General features: G+C 40.6%; 1 protein-coding gene across 2 annotated transcripts; it reads left to right on the top strand.

The window, feature by feature from the left end:
- LOC147869194 (uncharacterized) lies at positions 1-27,011 on the top strand. Of its 2 annotated transcripts, none has more exons than XM_087327235.1 (10): positions 1-1,100; positions 4,232-4,831; positions 4,910-4,997; positions 5,364-5,426; positions 5,519-5,679; positions 12,113-12,188; positions 13,966-14,025; positions 14,846-14,956; positions 25,717-25,926; positions 26,039-27,011. In XM_087327235.1, the coding sequence occupies exons 1-10, from the start codon at positions 577-579 to the stop codon at positions 26,273-26,275; spliced, it is 2,130 nt and encodes a 709-aa protein (XP_087183361.1). In that variant the 5' UTR covers positions 1-576; the 3' UTR covers positions 26,276-27,011. The 2 variants fall into 2 exon arrangements, with proteins under 2 accessions (XP_087183361.1, XP_087183352.1); XM_087327226.1 differs by having other exon boundaries at positions 4,151-4,831.

The raw sequence follows: 27,011 nt of genomic DNA, 5'->3' as shown, positions 1-27,011 counted from the left end.
CAGTCACATATGTACATACATTATCCCAGTTCCTATCGCTAAATCCAGGAACCTGCGTCATCAATGATCATCTACATCCAGACAGTACAGACAGAGAGACCCCTCTTTTGTGCCTTTATTTGCAGATATGGAGTTACTGAATTCCGTTTCTGCCCAAAAGAATTAGGGTTTCTGATCGCTTTCACAGAGGGCGAATACCGCAAAAGGCATCAAATCAAACCCTCCACTTCTTGTATTAAGAAGATAAACGTTTGGGAAAAGTTATTTTTAATTTCATACGGACAGGAAAAGCAATGAAATCAAGCTACCTATTTCTTTTACAGAGAAGGTAAATGCAGCAAATCATTTTTTTTTACTAGTTTACTGAGGGAAAAGAATAAAATCTAGCCACCACTTCTCGTATAAAGAAGAGAAAGATATGCCATAAAGCATTTTGCTAGTATACTTAGAGAAATGCCATCAATTCAATTCTTTTCTTTTGCTAATATGCATAGAGGAAAGACATCAAATCAAATCTAACCCATTTCTTGTATAGAGAAGAGAAAGGCATAACAATCAAAGCTATCAATCATATCAATGTCTAAATTCTTCAAAGGCCTGAAAATCAGGAAAGATGAAGAAACGTCTCTACATAGCCAAGATACACCCTCAGGTGGAAGCAATAGGTCAACAAGAGAACATGGAACTAATACCTTTACAAGGAGCCCGCCACAGCTGACTAGATCTCCGATAATCCGAAGAAATTATCTGCAAAATGATATGTCAACAATAACCCTCGGTGGAGGAAGAGATGATGGTCAACCTAGACATGAAGATAGCGGAGATAGTTCTATTACTGGAAGAGGAAGAGAGGAGGGTCAGCGTAGATATATAGAACAAGAGAATCAGCTTATTGGTGGAAGTGAGAGATCTTATGCTCTTCCGACTTCTTTACAAGCTTGCCCTCTTCCATCCCCTGTTTCAGTTCGAAGACATAATCCTCCTTACGATGAGAAGGATGGATTCAGAAAATCTTTGACCCAGAGTGTTGGAAGTGGCCATGGATTCTTGTTGCCTTCTTTGCCTACAAGTCTACAACAATCGAGTGGTGTCCAGACAGAGTAAGTACATCATTTCACTCTTAAGAGTGTCGGTTGAGTAAATAATGATTTTAATCTTAACCCTAAGCAAGACTATTTATTAAATGTATATGTTAAGCGATCGATCTGTGCGCAATCTTTCCAAGAAGGCTGTCTAATATAAGTAGCTAACATAATTTAACTTGATTAATGTCATATGAAACCAATGGAGAGGTTAGAAACATAATTCTCTCTTCAAATTCAAGTAATTGCCATAATATGGAACATAATTAAGCCTCAAAATTCAATCATATGTTCAACCTATATGTTAGGCAACCAACACCGCTTGTTCAATCTACATAAAGCAACCGATCTACTCCAAATAATTAACATAATTTTAACATACACCTGGAGAGTGCTTTCCTGCCATATAGGAATATGAATGCTTATTTAATAGAAGAAGTATACTTGGAGCAGCCCCCTGGGTTTGAGGTTTTAGGTCAGCAAGGTGTGATTTATAGGCTGAAGAAATCCTAATCTGTCTTGAAAGAAGCTCCCATGGCTTGATATGAGAAGATTGTCTCTTTATTTCTTTTTCTTTCTTGGATTTTAGTGATGTTCAGCTGACAGAAATCCATGCTTTTCATGACTAATGTTCTTCCATTTTCGAAGATAGTACAAAGTAAAGTAGGCTGATTGGGCCCCTCATTTATCTTACCCACGAAACCTGATCTGCCTTACAATGTGAGTGTTCTCAGTTAATTTATAAATGCTCCATCCCAAGTTCATTGATAGTCAGCCATTCGTGTTCTCCAGTACTTAACAAGCACAAATGACTATGGTCTTTTATTCAGAGGATTCATTGAGTTAATTGGTTGCTTGGATGTTGATTGGGCAGGAGATGTTGACCCAAGACTGTCTACATCTGGCTGTTACTTTCTACTTGGCTCAAGTTTGATTCTGTTGACGTCCAAGAAACAAATTTCAGTTTCCACTTCATTCATAGAAGCTGAATAGTGTGCCTATTTGATACATGTGGTGAAAACTTATCCAACCTAGAATTCCACAGGCCACTTCTATTTGAGTTATCATTGATAGCCAAAGTGCTCGTGCAGTAGCACCCAATTCCTCCTTTCGAGGTAGAACTAAACACATTGAAGTTCAGTACCATTTTGCTCTTGACCTTGTCACTACTGAGAACATCGGATTGGATTATTATTCTACTCGAGAAAACATGTCTGAACACTTTACCAAACCACGTCCTAGGGACATATTAATCAACTCCTTACTCATCTCAATGTAGGAGCTTTGTGCTGGGTTGACCGGAGGTGTTGGACAGTGACAACCCCATAAGTAATCTCTCCCGTTGACACTTGTCAAGCATGGTTGACAAGATCAGAATCAAAATTCTTCTTGGAAGAGGAAAAGGTGCATACACACAATCCTACATGTACCTAGGAATAACATTCATAGGGCCTCGGTTCTCCTTATGGGAGGATACTTGTGCTCAACTTTCTTGTGGATATGCAACCCTTGATGTTCTTGGAACACAATGTGCACATTCTCAGTTCCAAGAGCATTGCTATTTGATACACTTTTCGTCTATGGTATCTTCTTGGGGTTTTCCATGGATCTGGACCCTCTTTGTGCATGTTAAGATCCATATTTTCATTTTCCATCCATTTAAACTCCATGATGTCTTAGGACAGCAGGTACAGGGTATGAAATGCAGAGGGCAGAGGGGACAATATAGATTCCAGGAATTCCTACTTGGCAGAAAACGCAGAGGATCAGACATTGCAGAAAATGCAGAGGACAGACATTGCAGAAAATGCAGACAAACATTGCCATTGTTCAACTCAGAGGATCAGACATTGCAGAAAACGCAGACAGATATGGCCATTGTTCAACGCAGAGGCGAGAGAGAGAGAGCAGAGGATCAGGAGAGAGAGAGAGAGCCAACATCTTCAGGAGAGTGGGTGATCGTGGGATTCATTGTTTCACTCTCATTGTGCTAGCCACTGCCTCTGACAAACCATTGGGAGACTGCACTTTTCCTGGTGCAGATTCATACAGTGCATAGATTTCCCATTGCATATCTGTAGGGACATCGAGGGCTTCTAGTCGTTGCATAATCTGAGCACACAGCACAGTTTCAAAGGCTTTTTGAAAATTCACAAAGCAGCAATAAATCTGCATATGTGTTTCCAGTTCCAGAAAGTAGGGAACTGGAAACACATGCGTTGCTGGATTCTGGAATCACCAAAGGACATATCTGCATTGGGATTGTCCACTAGCATACACTGTCCAATAATTTATATGTCAGTACAATCTCATCCTACTTTACAGAATTTTTCACTGAAGTTCTTTTGGCATGGTTGTGGATTTTCAGCCATTGGCTATCTTTTTATGTTCTTTTTGATTGGCCAGATATTTGACTGTATGCTATATGGCAACTATATTCAGCTAGTAAGATATCGAAGAGCCTCTGTGTGTTTTTGATCATAAACTTCTTTTAGTTAAGGTTACCTTGTCCCTAGAATGTAATTATTTTCGTGAACTTTGCCTGATTTCAGTCTCCTACGTATTACTAATAAAAAGTGTGCTATATATGTTATCAGTGATCATGCATAAATACATTTTCACATTTAAACAAAGTTTGACATCTGAGATATCCTCTTGGGCATTTGCCCTTGATGTAATTGGAGTGACACAATGAAGATATGAAGTTGGTCATTTAGTGATAATGTTCAGATGCCAAGCAACCATATGGTGAACATTATAAAAAATACAGGCAGATGTGTGACTGGCTGTGTTTGCATTTGTAAAGAAATTGATCATTTCCATAAATGAACATTTAGTGATAATGTTCAGATGCCAAGCAACCATATGGTGAACATTATAAAAAATACAGGCAGATGTGTGACTGGCTGTGTTTGCATTTGTAAAGAAATTGATCATTTCCATAAATGCACATCTAAGTTGTTTTAAGGTTGTGTTAATTTGTAGTGCATTTTTCATTTGTGTGGATCATACATTGTATATTGTTTGCGCTGATATGGTCTGCTTTTTTTTTCAATGGATAAACATAGTCAATCTGATGGAAGTGTTGATGAAATGAGGCATGGGAGAAGCCTTGATATTCCTGCTAAAGTGCCATTTGTAAATGGCAGAGACGATGATGGAGACATTCGAAGTCGTAGGCATAGTCATGATAATAGGCCTGCCTATGAGTATCGAAGTGCATCCAATAGCAGATTACAAAGTCCAGAGCCAAGTCCAAGGCATAACACATCGAGAAACGAACATTTCTATTCAGAATTCAGATCTGATTTTCAGATCTCATCTGAATCACCTCATAGTGGGGGTTCTACATCATCTATGATACCTGCAGCATATCCTTTGCCCCAACCTCCTCTTTCACCTCGTATTTCTCTTTCAAACACTATTTCAGCCCCTGCAATCTCAGCATGGAGTCCTCTTCCTGCAATCAATGTATCGTTAAGCCCTTCTCTCTCACCACGTATTTCTGTTTCAAATACTGTTACAGCACCCCCTGCACCATCACCACGGAGTCCTCTAACAAGCAATGTATCATTAACCCCTCTCTCACCTCGTAAAATTAATTTATCTGCAACACCTCCTCTCTCACCACGAGGAACTATACCTCAAAGTCCAAGGAAGGTAGATTTGGACGTGACATATGGGAAATGGGTGAAAGGAAGCTTAATTGGAAGTGGGGCGTTTGGTAGAGTTTACAAAGGAATACACAGGTACTATTGTGGTTATGATATTTACTATATAAGTAATATGTGTAAATATTGAATGCTTTTTACTTTGTTTTCCTATAGCAAAACAGGAGAATTTTGTGCCATAAAAGAGGTGGAATTTGTCCGAGATGATCCCAAATCAAAAGACTCTGCCAAGCAACTCGCCCAGGTGTATTTCTTTTATTTATTATACCAGGCTGCAGCATTCTATTTTCCGACTGTTCGCACTAACTTTTAGTAATCATGGATTAGCTTCTCTATGAAATGGGCGCCCCTTTTTGCTATTTTTTTTTCATTCTTTCATCTACTCTTTGTATTAGATATCATGAATTCCAGTTGATTGCATATTTCTCTATAAATTGACAAGCACACGGTGATGTGTAGTATATGAACTTGGAAACTATTCCAATGTGGTGAAAATTTAATTGCCCATTTTTCTTATGTATTATTTGATATATGGCTTAGCATGCCAAAATCACATTTGTAATGTAAATGTAATATAAATGCTTAAAAATGTGGCATCTTTGTTCTGCAGGAAATAGCATTTTTGAGCTCATTTTCTCATCCAAACATAGTGCAATATAAAGGAAGTGAGCTGGTAATTTAGTTCTGTGTTTACTTTCAAGGAGTTCGATAGAAATTGTTTAATCATCCTAAGATGAGCACAAACCTAGTTTAACTGGGATGCAGGTGGGTGATAGCTTATACATTTACTTGGAGCTCATTTCGGGAGGATCACTATACAAATTATTAAGTGAGTTTAAGAAGCTTGAGGAGCCAGTAATTAAGCGCTACACAAGACAAATTCTTCTAGGTCTACAATTTTTGCATAGCAGGAAAACTGTACATAGGTATTCTTCCTTCTGATTAATGCTTATAATTACATTCTTATAGGGTAGACATAGTTATGGAATGGTTGGATCTTTGCAGTATAAGATTATGATGTGCTGCCATATATGGGCAATCCCGGCTCACATATTGTAGCACATCATTATCTTACGAGGTAGTGACATGCTATAGTCTCCTGCTCTTATAAGGTAGCGATGAGTTCCATCCTCCAGCAGTATAACATAAGGCACCCTAATATTACTGAGGTTGGCTGCAATCTGCCGGTACCCACATCTCTTACTAGCCCCCAACCACGCTTTTGTTATATTTCACGCTCTTACGAGTTAGTGATGGGTGCCACGCTGCAGCAGCATAACATTAGGTGCCCCAATAGTACTGAGATTGGCCGCAATCTGCTGGTACCCCAGGCTGTGTTACAGCCACTTGAAAAGAAACTGTAGTAATGTCGTATAAGAAACCTACAGCAATGAATGGGATCCCTGGAAGGCTGGGAGAAGGAATGCCTCTAGTAGCTTTCCTCCCACTCAAGGTCGCTCCTTCTTTGGGGTTTAGTGATGCCATCGTGGGATACATCTTGCCTTCAGTTATCCAACCATTCATCGGGACCCTATCCTGGTACAACCTATTTGTTTTCCAATGACATTGTGTGCAATTGCAGGAGCAATATATGCAGAATTAGCCCTGGTTATTATATTTCCTTTGCCGTCCCTGCACGTTTCTTAAAGCTGCCCCATGAGAAACAAGTCTCTCCTATTGGGTTGGCTGAAGTCATGATAATTACTTTGAACTCTTAATGATGCACACGAATCTCAGAATTCTCTTTCAATTACAGAAGTGCTTTGACAAGAAAGTTGTGGCCATTGAGAAATGGAATTAAATAGAGTTTCTTTATATTTTGACTAGGTAATTAGGGGAGGGAGATAATTATACTGAGTTTCTCCAAAAAATTGTACATAATGTGCCCTCACAATGCGGTCTATGCTAAGTGAGTGACATGTTTTTCTCACCATATATGTAGCTATTTTGGGTCAGTGGTTCAAATTCACTTTCACTGAATTATCAGGTTCAAGTCTAGATAATGGGTTAGATGCAACAAAAACACGAAACCTCGTTGAGCTAGAGCCAGAAATCTCTCTATCAGTGTGATCTTATCGCCAACCCTGACCAAATGGTGTGGACGAGCTGCTCTGGATGAATGGCTTGGGAATAGCGCCAAACCAAATTATCTATGGAAATTTGCTTCAGTTGAAGTATCATGAAAGGTCCCTCAGGCGGAAGCAGCTTAATGGGAATGAAAATGATCCTCTTAATGGGAATGAATGGGTAAGAGATAAAGCTAGAAGTTTGGCTGTCTAGTTCCTTAGCCTTCACTGAGACCATTATGCTCAGATGGATACAAAGGCTTATGGTTCCTGGCAAACTTTACACCCAAGGCCAAACCTCTCCTCAGATGTAGGAGCTCCTAGAAGTCACTTTAGGGATCACAAGGTTCCCACTACAAGAAATGGCAATTAAGCAATAGTACTGCATGAATACACAAGGACATGCACACATGCACATATGAACTTGTATCTAGATGTTTTCTGGGTCATGTTTCACCATTTCTTCTGGAATTCCATCCTGGCCATTGACTGCACACATGCACACACATGCAAGTAGTAATGAAATTTGTATATTTGGGGTCATGTCTTCCTCGTTTCTTCTGAGTGTTAAAATTTCATTTCAGCCACTATCCAGCAGGTTCTGTTTCAAAGTTTCAGCATTTTCTTCTTGCATCTATCCATTATATTATCTTCTTTAACATCATACATCAAACTGTAGAGGTCTCTATGATATATGGCTGCTCTTAGAATGTGAGCAAAATATGATTTGGTAGATTTTTGATATATGAATGTGGATACTGATGAAGAAAGAAAGAAAGAAAGAAAGAAAGAAATATTAATGTCTTTTAAGAGGCCAAAATGGCCTATAAGACCAAACAAGAGATTACATCTAAAGTGTTGTCTTGTCTTTGAGAACAACAAATAAAAATAAAAAAGCAAGTAATACTCCGTAAATATAAAAGTATATAAGATAAAAAGAGAGATGCGGGAATCTGGTTCTCGGCACATGTTAGATTCTCAAGTTAGATATATTGTATCTTTTGTCTTCGAATGATCTCTAGCATAGGTCGATCCAGAATGGAAACGTCTACGAAGCGAGGGAAGCACTTGTGATGGTGGGAGATAATTGTGGAAGAGAGATAAAGAAAAGATAGAGAGGAGAAAAGAAAGAAAGAAAGATATATTAACGTCTATTAAGAGGCCAAAATGGCCTATAAGACCAAACAAGAGATTACATCTTAAGTGTTGTCTTGTCTTTGAGAACAACAAATCAACAAATCAAAATATTATAACATTATGGGACATTACAAGCTTCTTAGACTCCAACTAAAAACTCAACTATATAGAACATTTTTTCTTTCTATGACTTTACACCAAAAAAGACTTCCCTTCTTCCCTCCTTCTACCAAGACTCTTCTCACTTCTTGTAGACTTTCTATTCTTCCTCCTTCCCCCCAATTACTAAGAATACCCTCCTATTTACCTCCTATTTATAGGTTTTTGGTTACATTATTCTTGTTTTTTTCTTTTCTTTTCTTTTAAATATCCTTGAGCCATGTGTGAAGGTTTAATACTAGATGGACCTAGCATACCATTGTGCCAATCCTCAAGAATGGAGACCCCATGATGCCAAGCAACTATAGGACAATCATGATTGGCCATTACTTGGCTAAACTATATGGCTCCATTCTAGAATCAGAAACGAGTACATGGGCAGAGTGGAATGGCTGCTGTTCAGTTGGACATGCAGGCTTTCGGAAGGGGTTCACAACTTTGGATCACATATTGACCCTCCGGGCCCTTATTGAGGAGGGTAGAGCCCATAATAAGAGGATTTATTGCTGCTTTGTGGATTTCCGAAAAGCGTTTGACACTGTGTCATGTGCATGGCTTATGCAGCGGCTAGAAGCCCTTGGCGTTCCTACAAATATGCAATGGGGAATCTATGCACTCTATGAATCCGTGTCAGGAAAAGTTCGGTCTTCCAAGGGTTTGTCAAAGGCAGTGGCTAGCACAATCTGAGTAAGGCAAGGATACCCATTTTCACCCACTCTCTTCGGTCTCTATATAGATGAGGTATCACATTACATAGCGAGATTTGGGGGTTCGGAAGCACGTCTCCCAGGTACAACTATACAAATATTACTATATGTTGATGATATTGTCCTGATTTCTGACTCTCCGGAGGGACTACAAAGACATCTAAATGCTTTAAAAACTTTTTTGTACGGACAAAGGTTTGTCAATCAACATGGATAAAACTAAAGTGATGGTGTTTAACACCACTCAAGCATGGGTAACAAGATCAGAACCGGAATTCTTCTTGGGAGAGGAAAAGTCGGAATACACATGCTCCTACACATACCTAGGAGTAACATTTACAGGGCCTAGGTTCTCCTTATAGGAGGCTGCTTGTGCTTGACTTTCTCGTGGGTATACAGCCCTTGGGGCTCTCGAGAGACAATGTGCACATTTACAGTTCCAAGAGCCACGAACTAAGCTGTGGTTATTTGATACACTTATCACACCAACTCTTCTCTATGGAGTAGAATCATGGGGATCGAGTCTTTACAAGGCAAATTAATGGAAAGATTTAGAGAAACCTTTAGTGTCAATGATTGCCGCATGATAAGGAGCAAAGCTTCGGTGCCCCACGATATAATCCGGGCAGAGATAAGAGCAGCACCTATAATCACCGAGGCATTGTTCCAATCGGTGACATTTATCCAACGTCTCTGGGAGCTCCCTAAACGAAGGTACCCAAGGTTGGCACTTATGTCATCAAGACAACTGGCTGAAAATGGATACATTCATTGTTGGTATGCTGAAATGCAGCAATGGTTCGAGTCACATGGCATGAGTATAAATGCACTACCCCCGTTCCAATATAGCTTGGACTGTCCCCATCTAAATATGATCAAAGTGGAAAAGAATAGAGTGATTCGAACTGATATTATTAACTTGGAAAACAAGATAACATGGATCAGCCCCAAAATACCACTTGGTACAAAGATGGCCCACTATAAGACACACTTCTTACACACGTTGGATGATGGATTCATCATCATGCCACCTTATATGGACATAAATCTATCCTATCGTTCCGTAGTGTGATGGGGTAGCTACAAACTTCATCACATCAGTTACAGATTGAGGTAGGCAAATAACACAACTACTTCTAGACGAGAGAATTTGACAATTGTGTCATCATGTCATGGATGAACAATTGGGGGTAAAGAGATGGGGAAGTTGATGATATAGGGAGATCGAGAAGTTGATGACAATGAGTAAAAATATCTATTCCATGACTGGTGTTGATCTCCTTGATGTTAACAAGGGAGATCAACCCTTTTTATACATGTAGTGATGCATGATAAGCATGCTCATGCCAAGTCTTACATACTAGAATATCAAGCATACTAATTCTTGCATGCCAAGTCTTACATACTCAGTCTTACATATTGGGTCTTACATACTGAGTCTTACATACTAGGTCTTACATACCGCTCTTTATACAAAGGTTTGAAGTCTAAAGTTTGTCTAGGAGAAATATATATACAAGGGCCTCAGGTTCACATTCAAGTCGATGTTCATGACACATCAAGGAGTGGAATTCGAAGAACACTATGTTTGTCATTGTAGTGTCTTTTATGAAATCAGAGGGAGATACCATTACCTCTTTAAACAAGGCTTTGGAACACTATGCAAGGTAATGGAATATGAGGACCAACGGTCCCTAGGACTTTTCTTGCTAGAGCTGAAGAGACATCTGGAAAAGTTGTTGTAGAATACAGGCACACAAGCTCATCCACAAAGAACAATCACAACTTTCTTTAGCCCCATCACTCCTACTAATGCTACAAGTCCATCAAGGGATACACAAATGGGCTCTCTACTAGGACATAACAAAGGGGTTACAATTGATCGGGCAATAGCAATTTGCCGTGCACGTAGGCCCGGCTCCATGGATCACGACCTCGACACCCTTGTCATCGACAGATAAATGCCATTATTTCCCGCCATCGCAGGTGCCTCCCTTGGTTTGGAGATATCTCCATTCTGAATCGACCTATGCTAGAGATCTTTGGAAGACAAAAGCTACAATATATCTAACTTGGAAATCTCACATGTGCTGAAAACTAGTTTCCCTCGTCTCTTTTTATCTTATATACTTTTATATTTACGGAGTATGATTTACTTATTTTTTTGATATGTTGTTCTCAAAGACGAGACAACACTTAAGATGTAATCTCTTGTTTGGTCTTATAGGCCATTTTGGCCCTTAAAAGACGTTAATATATCTTTCTTGAGTTCATGTGGGGCGTTTTTTTTTATATCACTATTTCTCCTCTGTCATCCCAAATTTGTCATACAAGACTTTTTTGGAAAGCTCTTGTTGTCAGCTTTTTTATGAATCTTTTTTTTTCAAATTTGGATATAGATGAAAAAGTTATGAAGTTTTTTCTCTACCTAAATCTTCATATCCACGCCGTGCTTTTTTCTTTTTTCTTTGCTTTTTCTACTTTTGAAAAATGCCTCTAACTTTATATCCCTTCAAGTTCCTTCCTCCGTTAATACTTGATCCTTTCATATTGCTCTTTTTTGTTAGACATCTTAGCAACTAACATATTTGCAACAGTCTTTCCTTATGAACAAAAACTGACTTCACAGATACCAATGGGTGGATTATACACGTCTTCTTGGAGCTCCTTGATGCACTGTCCTCAAATTTTTTTTACACATTTTTTGCATTGCTTTTGGAGCTTTGGTCATCTCAACCCAGGCTCACATTTTCGCTCGCCATGGTGATAGATTCTTCTTCTTTTCGTCAAAATTAGACTTGCACCTACTGTTGCAGCCTTACTTCCGTGTGGCTTTTCTTCACTAGACACACACCTACTATTGCAACCTTATTTGGCCTCATTTAGGTCGTGCTGCTGCCCACTCTGAATGGGTTGAAAGTTATACATCGAATAGCACATAAAACTACTGAAAATAAACTCTAAAGTGGTTATCATGCTGTGGTAGGCATATCAAAGAATGCATCAACCATTATGGATGGGAAAGTAGGTTATATTAGTCCGAGGTGGGAAAGTAGGATAGAAAATTCTCAAGATGGCACATAGCCAGACACAATGAATGGGATCTGATCCGGATTATCATCATTGTGATGAGATATTCACCATGCTTGTTATGCTTCTCTCTTCTGCATGCGTTGGTGTCCAGAAAATGATTGAAAATCTTTAAATTAGCATTGTAAGTAGGTTTGCTTGGTTATTCCTTGTTTAAACTTATTGCAAAGGTTTGTTTCTTTTGAAATGTCAATTTCCAGGGACATCAAGTGTGCTAACATCCTTGTGGATCAGGATGGAACAGTGAAGTTGACAGATTTTGGGTTGGCTAAATACGTGAGTTCAAATTATATGTTCCAAAACACCCAAACTGTGTAGATGATATAGAGACTTTATGCTATTATTATTTGTTTGTTTTTTTAATTACTAATCAAATTGTTTAGAGCTATTGTTTATAGCATTTTTGATGCATTTACTTACAGTCACAAGGCCTTTGAATGCAGCATGTATAATCTTTGGTAGCAAGGGGGATATAGTTGTATTGATTGTTTTTGCTTAGTGTTAAGCAATGTGATAGAAATCCACTGATTGTTTACACCCTTTAGTAATAAAGTCTCATGTGACACTCATAAACCTTTATATAGATGAGGTATGTAAGTAGGGAGTTCAGGGACATGCTTGTGAGGATAGCGATACTGACATGCTAATGACATGTGGACGCTTTAAAGTAATTTTTTGTACACAAAGATTTGTTGGTGAACATTGATAACTTAAAGTGGTGGTGTTTGACACTACTCAAGTATCATCAACAAGATTAGAATCAGACTTCTAGGGCGAGGAGGTGGCATAAACACATTGTCATCACCAGGCCCTCTTATATGGACATACATCTATCCTATATGTTGCATAGTGTGATAAAGCAGCTGCAAACTTCTTCACATTAGTTAGAGATTGAGGTAGGAAGATATGCATAAATACGTCTAGAAGAAAGATTTGCCAATTGTGTCATAAATGAAGTGGAACCTGAAGAAAACTATGTTATTGTTCTGTTTTTCATGAAATAAGAGGGAAATGCCATTACCTCTTTTAAGCAAGGCTTTGGCCCACTATGCAAGGCAATGGAATATGAATACCAACAGTGCTTGTGGCTTTTCTTGCTAGAACTTAAGACACAAGGAGAGTTTTGTTCAAGCACAAAAATCCAATCACTCATGTTAATAAACAAAGAACCATCACAACTTTCTTTAGCCCATCACTCCTACTCATGCTACACAAATGGGGCTCCGACCAGGACCTTGCAAAGGGGTTACAATAGATCGGGCAATAACAATTTGCCATGCACGTAGGCCTCACCCTAGTGGACCACGATATCATCACTTTTGTCATCAATAGATAAAGGCCATTATCTCCTGCCATAGTAGGTGCTTCCCTTGCTTTGGACATCTCTCCATTCTGGATTGATCTATCCTAGAGATCTTTTGAAGACAAAAAAAATCACCATATATCTGATTTGAGCATCTTACATGTGTAGATGAGGAGATTCTTTAGTTCTTATTCTATTTCTATTTTGGTTTGCTGTTCTCAAAGATGAGACAACATTTTAAGGTGTAATATCTTATTTAACCTTTTAAAAGACATTAATATATCGTTCGTTCTTCTTTCTTTCTGTATTAGACTAGCAGTTTCAATTGGAGGTTGGAATAAAGGTTCAGTGCAACTACATAAGCTTTTGCATGATTTCAGAGTTTGGAAGGAAAGGGAACATGTGTTTTAAACTATTTTTCTGGAAAGCCAGGGAGGAGTTCATTGCTAGAAGATCGTGGATTCATGTCATTCCATGCATTAGTGTAGGAACACATAAGTCATATAGTAAACACATTGGGAGGAAATTCCCACTTTTGATCAAGCTCCAAGTTCCATCAATTACAATATCCACAGGGAGGGTTCCATTTATGGTTTCCTCGAGTTTTACAATAAATGTTCAGTGCATGTTCTTAACTGAATAGGAAGATACACGCATGCAAAAAAATTGAGACTGAGTAGAAATATATACTCATGATGTATGACAATAGGTTTCTCATTATTAATGACTATATTTTCATTTTATCGGCAGATTAAAGAACAAGGAATTCCATTCTCTATGAAAGGAAGCCCATTATGGATGGCTCCAGAGGTAATTGTTCTGCTAAAGTACTCTCTTTGATATTTCTATATGCTTGGTTATGATGAAGGGATTGGTTTGGTTATTCTTTCACCATGAGAACTTAATACTTCTACGCCATTTTCGATATTTCGTTCAGTCTTAAAGATGCTTACTCTGACTTTGATAAAAAGATTATGAAGCCGTTTGAGTCTTTCTATATTTCAGGTTCAACATAATGTGAATTCAGAAAAAGGATGTTTTCAATTTGAGGACATGTATTAAAAGCATCCGCAGTGCATATTGAAGTTTGAACTTTGGATAGAAATCAAAATGCAGATGAAAATCAATCCCATTAGGAGAAAAGAGAACTGATTCTCACCAATGTTTGGCTGGGAAATTAGGAAACGGTATGCTAAACTATTAATATAAGAATTTTAGAAATCCTTCAACTTCCAAGTTATAATCAGAGAAATCATGCTGAGAATGAATGGATAGAAGAAGAAAAACATGGCTCTTAATAGGAAGGATAGAAGTGTCAAAAGTATTTTGCTACCATGCAATTTAATAGGGTTCTGAATTGCTCGATGCGGCTGTTTCATTAGCTGATTTTGAAATACAGTTTTTAACCTCCACTATTGGATGAATTGTTTTCTATAAAATTGGCCATTAAAAAGAATTGTGATTTGTGGAGCTAGTTCTAGCCATTTTAAAATAAAATGTTTGGTCTTTCAATCTAATTCATTGGTCTTTGTGTGCATTAGTACTTGCCAAATGATATATGAGTGTGTTTCACACCTTTTCATTGTGGACATATAACTCTCAATGTTGAATTCCATGGATTTATTTGCAGGTAATAATGCAGAGAAATACTGGCTATGAGTATGCTGTAGACATTTGGAGCCTTGGGTGCACAGTTATTGAAATGGCTACAGGGAAACCCCCGTGGTGTGAATTTGAACCAGTGAGTGTGTATACCTTAACAAAATTGTCTTCTTTTTAAAAAAATTACATGAAATGTATTTGAATAAGTGCTATGATGTGAAAAAAACCTCTATAAGTACTGCTGTGTAGAAGGAGCCAGAGGAATATTCCCAGAGTCACATTGGTGATATGATATATAAAACTCCACTATAAGTGGTAGGCGTAGAAGGAACCAGAGGGATGTATATTCTTATTGTTGAGAATCGAACTCAACTTCCCATAGAAATAGGTTCACACTAGCCCATGGACATACCAGGCTAGTTTTGTAAATAGCAGAAAGGGCACTTGCCCTAGCTTAGTTGGTATATAAACCAACTCATTGTAACTTAGTTATTGTTGGAAGTCTTATGTAATATACAGTTTGATTATCTCTGTCTTGAGCTCTCACTCACTCACTCTCTCTCTCTCTGTTGCTACATGTTGAGAATCAATCTCAACTTGTGTGAACATGTGCTTATGAAGATGTGTGAAAAAGTGTGTGAGCACACTTTATTGTAATCCGTATAGTTGTTGAGTGTTAGTGTGGTCAAAGAATATTAGATATTCTTATGACAAAATTGTACTCAAGTGAATATCTTGGTTAGATTCCACCAACACATTTAATAGGGCAGTCCCTTGAGGACTTGTATATAAAACTCCCTTTGGCCATTTAGTTTAAGTTGATGATCTTTAGTTAATTAATATAGCTCTCTTAAGTGCATAAGCTGTCATCCCCCTATTGTGTGTTTTCTTACTATTTAATGGTTATTCTCTTTGAGTTCTTCTCTTGCTTATACATTCACTCCCTCACACACACACACTACGCTTCTGAATACTAAACTCTACTAGAGCTAGATTCTTTACATTACACACATAAGTTGCTAAAGAACTTCATTCAGCCCTCAGAAATATCCCTCATTGGGTGTGATAAGAGTGCCATACAATGGCATACGACTTTTATAATCAGCAAAAATAATTTTAATCTTTCAAAGATAGTGGAGTCGTGGGTGAATGTATAAGCAAGAGAAGAACTCAGAGAGAAGAACTCAGAGAGTTATCATGAGTCTACATCAGGCCTGATAACAAGTGTTTCCCAACCTGATGATGTCTGGTTCGTGGACTCAAATGCCTCAAATCACATGACAAGTCATCAAGAATGGTTCATGAATTTGTGGGAAACCGAGAGACCCGGCGTGGTGGAGACCAGTGATGACTCCACACACATGATTGAGCACATCGGAGATGTGGCCCTTAACAATCACGACAACAAGGGCTACATGAAGGATGTACTGCATGTCCCAAAAATCACAAAGAATTTGGTCTCGGTTGGCCAACATGTCGAGCAAGGAATGCAAGTACGATTCAACCAGGAAGGTTGCTTCATCGAGGATAAGGGCCAACTTATCGCTCATGCAAGAAGAGAAGGTCGCATGTTTATTCATGATGCGACCGAGGTGAACATAGCAATGTATGCAAAGGGACTCAAGGTTGAGTCTGATATTGAGTTGTGGCACAAAAGGGTTGGCCATGTAAACCTCGGTAAACTCCGATCAATGCAAACAAAAGGCGCTGTGCATGGTTTGCCACAATTTACTTTGAAACATCCTGATAATGTATGTGAGGCGTGCCAACTAGGCAAGCAACATAGGCATCCATTCCTAAGCGAAAGAAATGTGAGTAAAGGCTTGTTGGACGTCATCCACTCAGATGTATGGGGCCCAGCTCAAACAACGACAATCGGTGGGTGTAGGTACTTCGTTACCTTCATTGACGACTATTCGCGGCATACTTGGATATGCCTGATGAAGTCGAAAAGTGAGGTCTTCTCCCACTTTCTCAAGTTAAAGAATCGTGTGGAAAATGAGACGGATCGCAAGATTCGATGCTTACGGTCTGATGGTGGCCAAGAATACTTCTCAACCGAGTTCAAAGCCTTTCTAGAAGAGAAGGGGATTCGCCGGGAATTCTCTTGCTGGTACACACCACAGCAAAACGGTGTTGCTGAGCGGTAGAATCGCACAATTCTTGAGATGGCCCGCACCATGCTGCATGAGAAGAACATGCCCAAGATCTATTGGGCAAAGGCAGCAGTTACGGCTGTGTATCTCATCAATAGGTGCACGATCGAGGGTGTCCATGACATCACCCCTCACGAGAAGTATTTTGGGACAAAGCCAAACCTTTCGCACTTGAAGGTTTTTGGCAGCATTGCATTTGTGCATGTCCCCGATGAGAAGCTGAGAAAGCTTGACCCAAAATCGGAGAAGATGATCCTCGTTAGTTACTCACTTGAGCAAAAGGGTTAGAAGTGTTTTAACCCCATCACTCGACAGTCACGAGTAAGCTGAGATGTGGTATTTGATGAGGTAACATCATGGTATGGCCCAACATCAGTGACCCCCACCGTGCTCGAAACAAGCAGATCTGGAGCAGATTCTCAGAGTGAAGAAGAAGAGATGCTAACGACCATTATGGGTGGAGAACCAACAGAGAGTTTGCCCACACTCCAGCTGACTGGACCTGAGGTGTCATCCAGCAATCAGAGTCTTGCACAGCATGAAGAAACCTCTGATGTGCTGTCACCTTGGTGTTACACCCGTAGAAAGAAGGAAAAGGGCAAGATGCCTGAGCAAGAGGCCAAGGACATGACATCCAGTGAAGACTCAGGTCATTCACCCCGATTGATCGACAACAAGTATGAAACGAAGAAGGCCCCGGAAGTGACCAAAGGAAAACTCCGTCAATCGAACAGACAAAAGAACCCGATAGTTAGGTTCAGGTACAATGAGTACATGGCCCACCACTATGTATTCATGATGAAGGTCGCAACAGACCAAGAACCCGAGACTTACAAAGAAGCTGCCCAAGATCCTCGGTGGATCGAGGCAATGACGGAGGAGATGCGCGCGTTGTTTGACAACGATACTTGGGATTTAGTCCCATCCTCTGAAATCAAGAAATAGCCAATTGGTTGCCGCTGGGTGTTCAAGATAAAGTATAATACAGATGGCATGGTCAATCGCTTCAAGGCTTGGCTAGTTGCCAAAGGGTATGCTCAAACCCATGGCATAGACTATGAGGAAACATTTGCCCCGGTGGCGAAAATGACTACCGTGAGGACGGTAATTGCACTCGCAGCAGCGAAAGGGTGGCACTTGCATCAAATGGATGTGAAGAACGCATTCCTCTAAGGTGAGCTCGAGGGGGAAGTTTACATGATGCAACCACCTGGCTTCGAATCAAACAAACATCCACATGCAGTTTGCCGATTGAAGAAGCCGCTCTATGGACTGAAGCAATCCCCAAGAGCATGGGATTCAAAGATCACATCATATCTTCATGACATTGGCTTCCGGATGTCAAAATCTGATAATTCGTTGTATGTTCAGAACAATCCCAAAAGCCCCATCTTCTTAATCTTGTATGTCGATGACCTTGTCATCGGTGGAGAAAGCCTCACCGAGATACAAAAGATTAAAAAGCTGCTTTTACAGAAGTTCGAGTTGAAGGATTTGAATGACTTACATTATTTTCTCGCCATCGAGGTCATTCAAACTCCAGAAGGGTTCCTAGTTTCACAACGACACTATGTGTTGAACTTGCTCTAAAAGTTCGGAATGACCGAGTGTAAGTCCATCTTGACACCCTTTGATCGAAATATGAACCTAACAACAGATTCTGGAAAATTCTGTGAGCCGACATAGTATCGCCAAATAATTAGGAGTCTTATTTACTTAACCATCACCTGACCAAACCTCAGCTATCCGGTCGGGGTTCTTAGCCAGTTCATGGAAACCCCCCACGACACTCACATGGATTGTGCTAAGCGAGTGTTACGTTATATTAGTGGAACACTTGATTACGGTATTTCTATAAACGTGGAGCACCACTTCGACTCGAAGGCTTCACGGATGCTGATTGGGCGGGCAATGCATCTGATAGGCGATCCACTTCGGGATTTATGTTTTCACTCGGTAGTGGAGCAATCTCTTGGAGCAGCAAGAAACAACCAACAGTCGCTCTATCGAGCACTGAGGCGGAGTATAGGGCCGCAACAGTAGCTGCTTGCGAAGCTGTATGGCTTAAAAGACTGCTGAAAGACTTCAACGAATTGGTGAACAAGCCAATACTAATCCATTGCGATAATCTCAGCAGCATCCAGCTTGCAAAGAATCCGGTGTTTCAAGCCCGGACTAAGCACATAGAGGTGCACTATCATTACATCCGTGAGCATATATTGGGCGGCGACATTGACCTCCAATACGTTGGCATCAACATGCAAGTGGTTGATATTTTCACGAAGGCGCTAGATCTCGACAAGCTACGACAATTCTCAGTGGATCTAGGCCTTAGACCACTCGATATGCTGAGCTTGGGGGAGAGTAAAAGTACAAAGACGAAGGAAAACATGGAGAATCAGCACCATACAAGAGGAAGAGTGAGACCGGCATTGGCAATGTAAGGCCGGCACATCTAATCCGACTTGACCCGGCAAGTTAGAGGAAGACTTTCCAAAGCCCAGAAGTTTTGAAGCTCGAAATTTTGGATTGGCAAGATCGACATTGCTAGATCAAGATCGAGTACATAGGAACAATGGGAAAACCACGGTCTAGTAGTCCTTAGCATATACATCCTTTGTGCATCCATCCTTTACCTCAAAGCGTAGATATGCATGATCAGCTGCCAAGCCAATAGGTCTTCCCGATATAGTGAACACTTTTATTTCAGGTATAAGAGATGGAGATCCCATTAGATAATCGACTGTGCTTGCACCCCCTTTTGGGTTCCAACATGTCAAAGCATCTGATCCAGGCCATTGTGACAAGCCATTATATATCACAAGTCCATGCGCGCTTCCCAAGGCTAGAAAGTGTTTTCCATATTCAGTTATAGCACTCATATCTTGAGCTTTTTTAGACCAACCTCTTCCACCATAACTTCTCCATAGACAGCCTCGTCGGTGTTAAATATAGTTGTTTGTGCATCCTTGGTTCATGCATTAAAATCTCCTAATAGTATTATATCCCCCATAGTAGCAAATCTTATGATATCATCATATAGTGATAGATATGGAGATTCACCTAGAGGTGCAAACCTTGAATAGGCAGGTGGAAAGTAGCAAATTGCAATATATAGCTCCCTAAGATCCCCTCTTTTTATGCATATCCACATGTAGCGTGCATCCACATCCTTATGTACAACATGCACTCTACCATGGAGCTCCTCTTTGTATAGCATAGCCACTCCTTCCGAACCTCTAGTGCTTCCTCGTGTCCGAGGTTGGGGGCGACATATTGACTCCCATCTGTATCCTTGGACCTCGGGGAGTTTGCTAGCCATACATTGGTGAGTCTCTGTATACATAGCAATATCTGTGTTTTTCAATGTATCTTCAAAATATCCGACATCTGTCCGTAGAGAGCTGTTGCAATTCCATATGGTCATGTGTAGGGTCTCATAGGCCATATATCGTCATGCGGTTCTCTTCTCTGTAATAATGACCTTGCCGTCTCTATATACAACCCATTTACCTTCCTTTCTTGCATCAAGCACTCGTGGCATGTTTTCTTTGCAGTGTGCCACTTGGGCTGGAGTGAGATCGTCATCTAAGTATATCTTTTCACCCTTGAGTGCCTTTCTTTTAGAGAGGAAAGCTTTTTTCTTGTCAATGTCCATGAAGCGGATGATAAGGGCTTTAGCTCTAGAGAGAGAGAGAGAGAGAGAGAGAGAGAGAGAGAGAGAGAGAGATTAACGTCTTTTAAGAGGCCAAAATGGCCTATAAGACCAAATAAGAGATTACATCTTAAGTTTTTTCTCATCTTTGAGAACAAATCAAAATAAAGTCGAAGTGGTGCTCCACGTTTATAGAAGATACCATAATCAAGTGTTCCACTAATATAATGTAACACTCGCTTAGCACAATCCATGTGAGTGTCGCGGGGGGTTTCCATAAACTGGCTAAGAACCCCGACCGGATAGCTGAGGTCTGGTCGGGTGATAGTTAAGTAGATAAGACTCCCAATTATTTGGCGATACTGTGTCGGCTCACAGAATTTTCCAGAATCTGCTGTTAGTTTCATATTTTGATCAAGGGGTGTTGAGATGGACGTACACTCGGTCATTCCAAAAATGTAGAGCAAGTTCCACACATAGTGTCGTTGTGAGACTAGGAACCCTTCTGGAGTTTGAATGACCTCGATGGCGAGAAAATAATGTAAGTCATTCAGATCCTTCATCTCGAACTTGTGCAAAAGCAGCTTTTTAATCTTTTGTGTCTTGGGGAGGCTTTCTTCACCGATGACAAGGTCATCGACATACAAGATTAAGAAGATGGGGCTTTTGGGATTGTTCTGAACATATGAGTTATCAGATTTTGACATTTGGAAGCCAATGTTGTGAAGATATGATGTGATCTTTGAATGCCGTGCTCTTGGGGATTGCTTCAGTCCATAGAGCGGCTTCTTCAATCGGCAAACTGCATGTGGATGTTTGTTTGATTCGAAGCCAGGTGGTTGCATCATGTAAACTTCCTCCTCGAGCTCACCTTGGAGGAATGCGTTCTTCACATCCATTTGATGCAAGTGTCATCCTTTCGCTGCTGCGAGAGCAATTACTTCCTCACAGTGGTCATTTTTGCCACCGGGGCAAATGTCTCCTCATAGTCTATGCCCTGGGTTTGAGCATACCCTTTGGCGACTAGCTGAGCTTTGAACCTATTGACCGTGCCATCCGTATTATGCTTTATCTTGAACACCCAGCGGCAACCAATTGGCTTTTTCTTGATTTCAGAAGATGGGACTAAATCCCAAGTATCGTTGTCAAACAACGCGCGCATCTCCTCCGTCATTGCCTCGATCCACCGAGGATCTTGGGCAGCTTCTTTGTAAGTCTCGGGTTCTTGGTCTGCTGCGACCTTCATCATGAATGCATAGTGGTGGGCCATGTACTCATTTTACCCGAACCTAACTATCGGTCTCTTTTGTCGGTTCGATTGACGGAGTTTTCCTTTGGTCACTTCCGGGGCCTTCTTCCTTTCATACTTGCTGTGGACTGATCGGGGTGAATGATCTGAGTCTTCACTGGATGTCATGTCCTTGGCCTCTTGCTCAGGCATCTTGCCCTTTTCCTTCTTTCTACGGGTGTAGCACAAAGGTGACAGCACATCAGAGGTTTCTTCATGCTATGCAAGACTTTGACTGCTGGATGACACCTTAGGTTCAGTCAACTGGAGTGTGGACAGACTCTTTGTTGGTTCTCCACCCATAATGGTCGTTAGCATCTCTTCTTCTTCACTCTGAGAATCTGCTCCAGATCTGCTTGTTTCGAGCACGGTGGGGGTCACTGATGTTGGGCCATACCATGATGTCACCTCATCAAATACCACATCTCGGCTTACTCGTGACTGTCGAGTGATGGGCTTAAAACACTTGTAACGCTTTTGCTCAAGTGAGTAACCAACGAGGATCATCTTCTCTGATTTTGGGTCAAGCTTTCTCAGCTTCTCATCGGGGACATGCACAAATGCAATGCTGCCAAAAACCTTCAAGTGCGAAAGGTCTGGCTTTGTCCCAAAATACTTGTCGTGAGGGGTGATGTCATGGACACCCTCGGTTGTGCACATATTGATGAGATACACAGCCGTAACTGCTGCCTTTGCCCAATAGATCTTGGGCATGTTCTTCTCATGCAGCATGGTGCGGGCCATCTCAAGAATTGTGCGATTCTTCCGCTCAGCAACACCGTTTTGGTGTGGTGTGTACTAGCAAGAGAATTCCCGGCGAATCCCCTTCTCTTCTAGAAAGGCCTTGAACTCGGTTGAGAAGTATTCTTGGCCACCATCAGACCGTAAGCATCGAATTTTGCGATTCGTCTAATTTTCCACGCAATTCTTTAACTTGAGAAAGTGGGAGAAGACCTCACTTTTCGACTTCATCGGGCATATCCAGGTATGCCGCGAATAGTCGTCAATGAAGGTAACGAAGTACCTACACGCACCGATTGTCGTTGTCTGAGCTGGGCCCCATACATCTGAGTGGATGACGTCCAGCAAGTCTTTACTCACATTTCTTTCGCTTAGGAATGGATGCCTATGTTACTTGCCTAGTTGGCACGCCTCACATACATTATTAGGATGTTTCGAAGTAAATTGTGGCAATCCGTGCACAGCCCCTTTTGTTTGTATTGATCGGAGTTTACCGAGGTTTACATGGCCAACCCTTTTGTGCCACAACTCAATATCAGACTCCGCCTTGAGTCCCTTGGCATACATTGCTGTGTTCACCTCCGTCGCATCAAGAATAAACATGCGACCTTCTCTGCTTGCATGAGCGATAAGTTGGCCTTTATCCTCGATGAAGCAACCTTCCTGGTTGAATCACACTTGCATTCCTTGTTCGACAATTTGGCCAACCGAGACCAAATTCTTTGTGATTGTCGGGACAAGCAATACATCCTTCATGTAGCCCCATTGCTGTGTTCACCTCCGTCGCATCAAGAATAAACATGCGACCTTCTCTTCTTGCATGAGCGATAAGTTGGCTTTTATCCTCGATGAAGCAACCTTCCTGGATGAATCACACTTGCATTCCTTGTTCGATAATTTGGCCAACCGAGACCAAATTCTTTGTGATTGTCGGGACATGCAATACATCCTTCATGTAGCCCTTGTTGTTGTGATTGTTAAGGGTCACATCTCCAATGTGCTCAATCATGTGTGTGGAGTCATCACCGGTCTCCACCACGCCGGGTCTCTCGGGTTCCCTCAAATTCATGAACCATTCTTGATGACTTGTCATGTGATTTGAGGCACCTGAGTCCACAAACCATACATCATCAGGTTGGGAAACACTTGTTATCATGCTATTCGCCCGGTGTCGCATAACAAACATCGGCGCTTTGTTTTCTAGGTCAGCCATCACAACATAGTTTGTTTGCTGCCTGGGTGAGGCACCTGAGTCATTCTTCTTCTTCCGACACTCAGCTTCAAAGTGGCCAGGCTTTCCACAATATCAGCACTCGGTTTGCTGGTTCTGCCTTGTTGATGCAGGCTGGTGGAAGCTCCCCTTTCTACCGGAATTCCCTCAGCTGTTTCGACCTTCTTGCTGCCTTGAATTAAACTGTTGTGGACCCCGTCCACCTCTTCCTTGGCCATTCCTCCCCCGATTTCCACGACCACGACTGTGACCTCGACTGAGATCATCATGTGTATATAGCATCTGCCCATCAGATGCTGTGCTTTTCGACCGTGTATGGTTCTCCTCAACCATTAGCATGGATTGCAAGTCGAAAAAGCTTGGGGGGTTCTCCCTTGTTGTTATGGCAGTTCGAAATGAGCCATATTTTTGTGCAAGGCCGCCAAGACAGATATGCACCATCTCGTCATCATTAACTGCGACATTGATGGAGCCAAGTGAATCGCATAAGTCTTTGATCCGGAGGGTATAGTCCGTCACGGACATATCCCCCTGCTGAATATTGTTCAACTCCTGCCGGAGTTGAAGTTTTCTCGCTGTGGTTGAAGCCGCGAAAATCTTCTTCAAGTTTTTCCATGCTTCTGTTGGGGCTTTCGCATCTCGAATATAGCTTAACATGTGATCTTGCACACATGTTGCCAAACAATACATTACCCTACTGGTGCCTTGCTGCCATGTGGGGTAGTTGGGACTTGTAGTATCAGGGGCTGTTTCCTAAGCTCTCTCGATATAACTCCAATACCCTTGCCCAACTAAGTACTGCTGCATCTTATTTTCCCAAGATGTGTAGTTGTGCCTGTCCAACTTCTCTGTTGGAAGTGCGCTACCCATCTGTGCATTCATTTTTCTGATTTAGCTTGATTCGTATGATCCTGTTAAGGCGAGCCTCTTGCTGTGCAAAACTGCAGCGACGATAGCAGGTTTTAAAACAGCGTGTCTAGCTGCTCACACAGTTTCAATGGTAGAGCTCAGTGAAGGATCTCTAACCCTCACGCTCTGATACCATGTAAAGAATCTAGCTCTAGTAGAGTTTAGTATTCAGAAGTGTAGTGTGTGTGTGTGTGTGAGGGAGTGAATGTATAAGCAAGAGAAGGAATTACAGAGAATAACCAGAAAAATAAGAAAACACACAGTAGGGGGATGACAGCTTATGCACTTAAGAGAGCTATATTAATTATCTAAAAACCATCGACTAAACTGAATGGCCAAAGGGGGTTTTATATACAAGTCCTCAAGGGACTGCCCTATTAAATGTGTTGGTGGAATCTAACCAAGATATCCACTTGAGGACGATTTTGTCATAAGAATATCTAATATTCTTTGACCACACTAACACTCGACAACTACACGGATTACAATAAAGTGTGCTCTCACACAGTCGACAACTACACGCATTACAATAAAGTGTGTGAGCACACTGTTTGATACATTGTCCTTTTCTTCACAAGCACATGTTCACACAAGTTGAGCTTGATTCTCAACACGTAAATTATTTATTATTTATATTGTTATGATGTCAAGATTAGTTTCAAACAGTTGATTTCATCTAATAGTTCGTCTTGGCCTTTCATAGATGTCACAACATCTCTCTTTATTAGTAGTTCTTCATCCACATAAATAATAACTCCCATATAAGTAGAAAACCACAATAAGAATTTAAAATCATTCTTTTACATCCTTTTTTACAGTTGTGATGCTAACAATCTTGCTGCATCAAGATTGTTGTCTAATGCACGTGCATTTATACATTTTTCTGACCATTTATTTTTTATGCAAAAAATATATCCAGGTAGTGGCGATGTTCAAGGTTACGAGAGGAGAGTTGCCACCTGCTCCTGTTGGTTTATCTTCTGAAGGACAATCTTTTGTTGAACTTTGTCTGGAGAAAGATCCCGCCAATCGCCCATCAGCATTGGAACTTCTGGAACATCCTTTTCTTCAAATTGAAAACAATCATGTTGAGGATGTAGTTCATGCTTTTGCTGCACTAGAGGCCTTAGTATGTACATATATACCCCATCATCCATTGTTAGGTGTCTTACAGAGGGTATTTTTGTGATAAACTTATTTGATCATTTAATGTTGATAATATTTTTCTTGTTTCTTTATAGGACATTGATATAGAACCTATTCCTTCTTCATCTGGTAAGCAACCATCTCTTAGTGCTCCATCATCACCGCGTTCATCTAATGAAGTTTTCAGCACATTGTACCCGACGAGATCGACCGGTTTTCTAACACCGCCACGCGGTATACCTGGAGGAAGCTCTTTATTAGATGGGTTTGATGATAGAGAAGATAGTCGAAGACCAAGGAAGTCAAATACTACTAGAATGCAGAAACGTTGAGAAAAAGAAACCATGGATGTTTGAATATTCTGGTTCATCATCGATCATCTTCTAAATGTTTGTTCAAGTTATTATTTTTGAACCGATCAGAATGAGTTTGATGAGCACTTCGAAAGGTATATACATACATAAATGCCCATGCCCTCTTCTGCCAGCTCATATATATGTATATTTTCAGATGAGTTCAAATTATGCAGCTAAAAGAAATGACAACAGAAAGGCATCATCATTATCACTCCAGGTAAAGCTTTTCTTCTAGTGCTGCCTATATGTATACATATATATGCCATTGTTTTGAGTGAGTAGCATATGATCAATTCAAGCATTGAAACCTGAAGGAAGATTTTCAGTAAATGGAAGTGCCCAAAAGTAGGGATTTCTGTATCGTCTTATCTAAAATGCTGTTGGGCACAGGAGTAACTGATTATTCAGCATATTCATTTGAAGCTGATGCGGATCCACGATCATGAATATATGGATTTTCCTTGGGAGAAATTCTTCACTTGTGTACAAAATATCGTATATCCTGTTCATATTCTTTTGCTCTTGCATTGCATTATTATATTTGTAATGAGTCAATTTATTGGATCTTCTTGTAAGGAAAACCTCATCTGATTTTTTACAAATTATATGGATTTTCCATCTACCATTCGTTGGCTCTTGTAATTAATAGCATTTGTTGGCTCATGTAAGAAAAACCCATATAATTAATACATGAATGGTATAATTTTCATTA

This window comes from Azolla caroliniana, unplaced genomic scaffold (assembly GCF_043228905.1).
Source record: "Azolla caroliniana isolate FFs.n. ecotype wild unplaced genomic scaffold, voAzoCaro1.0.p SCAF_1, whole genome shotgun sequence".
In the NCBI taxonomy this organism is placed as follows: Eukaryota; Viridiplantae; Streptophyta; class Polypodiopsida; order Salviniales; family Salviniaceae; genus Azolla; species Azolla caroliniana.
The sequence above is the reverse complement of the archived record's forward strand: the minus strand, read 5'-3'. Positions and strand labels throughout refer to the sequence as shown.